Source organism: Mustela nigripes, chromosome 13 (genome assembly GCF_022355385.1).
Source record: "Mustela nigripes isolate SB6536 chromosome 13, MUSNIG.SB6536, whole genome shotgun sequence".
Classification (NCBI taxonomy): domain Eukaryota; kingdom Metazoa; phylum Chordata; class Mammalia; order Carnivora; family Mustelidae; genus Mustela; species Mustela nigripes.
In genome coordinates, this window is record NC_081569.1 from 133,759,223 (window position 1) to 133,763,247 (window position 4,025).

The following is a 4,025-nucleotide window of genomic DNA, read 5'->3' on the forward strand; positions in this document are numbered from 1 at the left end:
CTGCCTTCCACTCTGTCTGCCTGTGCTTGCTCTCACTCTCTCTCTCTCTTACAAATAAATAAATAAAATCTTTAAAAAAATAAAAATAAAAATAAATGGTAAATTTTATGTTACATGCACAGTTTAGTCCCTTAAATTCTGACAGTTTATCCATAAGATTAAAAAAAAAAAAAAACCTGTAATAGGGTCAAGCTATTAAACATGCCAAATACATTTCTGATAGGACTCTTTGAGAAAGACAATGGGAATCACAAAAATAATCATACTAGATTTATCACAATCATGAAATAAATGTCTTACATTTCATTTCAAACATCGAGTAATTCCCCCCAATGGCTAGCCCACTGCATGGCAGAAAAACAATCTTCTATACAATGTTCATTTTATGTGCAGCAGCAATATAAAGACATATGCTCACTATGCTTTGTGTTATATTCATCATTTCACTATTTTGAACACCGGTTCATCAAAATCTGGAAGCATTCACTTAACAAATAAGTATTTTTTTCACTTTATCATAAATAAGTATTTTATTCACTTAACAAATAAGTATTTAATAAATTTGTTACTATTCCCAAACAGAACTGATTTCAAAGCATATTTTCCAGTTCCTATTACAAAGTGATTATCTGCTATCTAATACTTAGAAACAACTAACATCTTATACTTAAATATCAACTGAAAGCTAATACTTAGTGATTACCATGCACCAGGCACATTTCTAAGTGCTTTACATATATTAACTCATTTAACCCTCATGATCACTTCACAAAGTCAGCACTGTGATTCTTCTATTTTTACAGATGGGGAAACCGAGGCACAAGGCGATAAGTAACTTGCCCACGGTCTCAGAATGAGGCATTAAGGAGCAATTTTAACTCCAGACTCTTTGGTACTTCTTAATCATGATGGCTACCTGCCTCTAAATCAATGGTTGGCAAACTTTTTCTGTTTAAAGCCAAACAAAAAATATTTCATGCTTTACAGGTGATACGATCTGTTGAAACGAAACTCTGCTGTTAGGTTAGCAGTGTGAAAGGTTCCCTACACAATACACACACTACATGAACACACAAGCAAGGTGTTTTCCCATAAACTATGTATGGACACTGAAATTTGAATTTCCTATAATTTTCACAAATAGCATGAAATACTGCTCTTCTTTTGCTACTAAAATAGGTTAAAAAAAAAGAAAAAGTTGGGGGAACCTGCATGGTGCAGTCAGTTAAGAGACCAACTCCGGGTTTCAGCTCAGGTCATGACCTCAGGGCTCAGGACCTGAAGCTCACATCAGGCTCCATGCTCAGCACAGAGTCTGCTTGGGACTCCCTCTCCCTCTGCCCCTCCCAACATAATGCTCTCTCCCGCTCTCTTTAAGATAAATAAAAGATATCTGAAACCAAAAAAAAAAAAAAAAGTATAAAACAAAAACAGGGGACACACCTCTGCTTACTCACCCTGATGGAAAATCGCTTTTGGCTTATTCACAAAAAGAATATAAATGGATGAGCTAATTCCTACCATGTGCAGAACAGTTCCCTATCTATACCACCTTTCCTTTCTGGCAAACAGAGAGAACGCTGAGGGGAAAGGGAGGAAGGATGGGCTTAGTAGAAAATGAGAGTCAACTAGGGGTAAGGAAAGAAGTTAGATCAGAAAGGAAATGAATTGGGGCGCCTGGGTGGCTCAGTGGGTTAAGCCGCTGCCTTCGGCTCGGGTCATGATCTCAGGGTCCTGGGATCGAGTCCCGCATCGGGTTCTCTGCTCAGCAGGGAGCCTGCCTCCCCCTCTCTCTCTGCCTGCCTCTCTGCCTATTTGTGATCTATCGAATAAATAAAATCTTTAAAAAAAAAATAAAAATAAAAAATAAAAAAAAAAAAGAAAGGAAATGAATTAAGCCTTACAGTTTTCGTATACAGGCTGTCCCCAAAGAACTTTAAAAAGGCTTTCGTAGCACAATCACAGCTCCAGGAATTCAGGCCTCTTTCCATAGGCTCCTTTGGGGGTAAGATAAAGCATTCTAGGTAAATATTTCATTTCAGAAGACAGGGTTGCAGAGGGAAAGGGAAAAGTTCTCCCCGTGTTGAGATTCATGCATACTTTCGCGTAGGAAAAAAAAAAACAAAATACAGAAATATAATTTTCTATAAATCCAACTATACAATAAGTCAAATTGATTTCAGAGGGCCAACTGGGAACCTGTAACAAACTCTGAATACATCTTCCCCAAAGGCAACTAATTTACAAGTGAACCATTAGAACTTGAGCCTACCCATATTTCTGCAGAAGTTTGAATTTTATCTATGTAATATTTTAATATAAATAGAATCATAAAAATACTAGATATTATATATTAGATCTGTTTAATTTGCATTTTACATTTATGTCACTCTATAGTATATATTTGTATTTACATTTTTAGTTACATTTGAATGCTCTTCTTAGGGAAGTAACACTTAAAATTATGTATTACCCAGATAAAAAGGGACCAAAATAATATAGTATATAACTCATCATCAACATATATGTACTAGGAGCTAGAGATGGGCAGCTTAAAATATGAACGAGAAGATGGCGTGGATATGAAAAGCAAGGAGGAAAAAAAAACCTAACAAATAAAAGTAAGGATACATACTGATGGACTAAAATAATCATACACACTTTATAGAAATTTTCCCACCTTTTACCTTTTCCAGTAAAAAAAAAATTTATGTATAAATATAATAAACATATTCAGATATACTATTTCAAAATATATATTCCCAAATACAATTAGCCAAGAATGTAAATGATATAGATGGAACTAGTGAGTCACAAAAATTCTTTTTAAAACTAAGCCATCCTCTCCTCTGTGTTGAAATGGCTTTCTAGTGAGATTAAGATACCTATTCTGAAGCCAACAAGTAAGAGCCAACCTCATTTAGGATAAAAAAATAACTAATACATTTGGAAATTTTAACTAGTTATTAAACTGTCAGAACAGCAAATAAAAACAGAAAGGTAGAGATATTTATGCATTTAAATTTAAGACTCGTACAAGTTTATCTTTCAACATTACATCTAGAAAATGAACTCCATTCTTTACCAAAAAATTCCCCAAATGAAGTCTGAATTATTATCTAAGAACATAACTTGAGAAGCACCAATGTTTTGATTTACAAATGCTTTTCTAAGTAAACCTAATCATGCTAGAAAGAGAATGGGGGGTGGGGTGCCTGGGTGACTCAGTCATTAAACATCTACCTTTGGCTCAGGTCATGATCCCATGATCCTCGAAGGTCCTGGGATGAGCCCTCAGCTCCCTGCTCAGTAGGGAGCCTGCTTCTCCCTCTCCCACTCCCCCTGCTTGTGTACCCTCTCTAGCTGTCTCTCCTGTCTCTCTCTCTGTCAAATAAATAAGTAAAATCTTTTAAAAAAAAAAAAAAAGGAAAGAAAGAAAAAGAATAGGGTATCCTATGGTAAGAATTATCTTGATTCATATTTCCTTTCATAAATTAGTAACCTGACACTATAATATAAATCATTCTTTTATTAATCAATTGAAATAAACCACTAATTTGAAAAAAATAATTCAGTAAATTGATAAAAATAATTCATTTAAGTAGTAAATACAAGGACCAGAAGCTGTCTCACAAAATTCAACTTTAAATAGCTTGACCTACTTCTTTATTCCGTTTGTTTTCGATATACTCTACTGAAACAATTTTTCCAGGATTCATAGTAAATGAAAATAAGAAATCACTACAAGGTCTGTCAACATGACTTTGCAATTTTGAAAAATAGCAGCTACGTTATTACCTCACAAAATGTCAGCTGAGGATATACCCAATAGGATTATCTTCAGACCAATACATATAAAATGGATTCCTGGGGCACCCCGGTGGCTCAGTCAGTTAAACGTTCAACTCTTCATCTCAGCTCGAGTCATATCTAAGGGTCGTGAGATCAAGTCCTGCATGGGGCTCCACATTGGGCATGAAGCCTGCTTAAGAGTCTCTTTCTTTCCCTCTTCCCCTTCTCCCCCC

General features: G+C 35.3%; 1 protein-coding gene across 5 annotated transcripts in view; it reads right to left on the bottom strand.

Moving 5' to 3' along the window:
- Nucleotides 1-4,025, bottom strand: part of PCNX1 (pecanex 1) — a 157,797-nt gene that overhangs the window by 127,411 nt on the left and 26,361 nt on the right. The window contains exon 1 of one of the 5 annotated variants that reach the window (XM_059373839.1): nt 1,905-2,006. The exons of the other annotated variants lie outside the window; for them this stretch is intronic. Within the exon in view, the coding sequence (XP_059229822.1) occupies nt 1,905-1,991 (87 nt within the window). The 5' untranslated portion in view covers nt 1,992-2,006. Of the gene's footprint in view, nt 1-1,904; nt 2,007-4,025 lie in introns of those variants that run through there. 5 annotated transcript variants of the gene reach the window in all.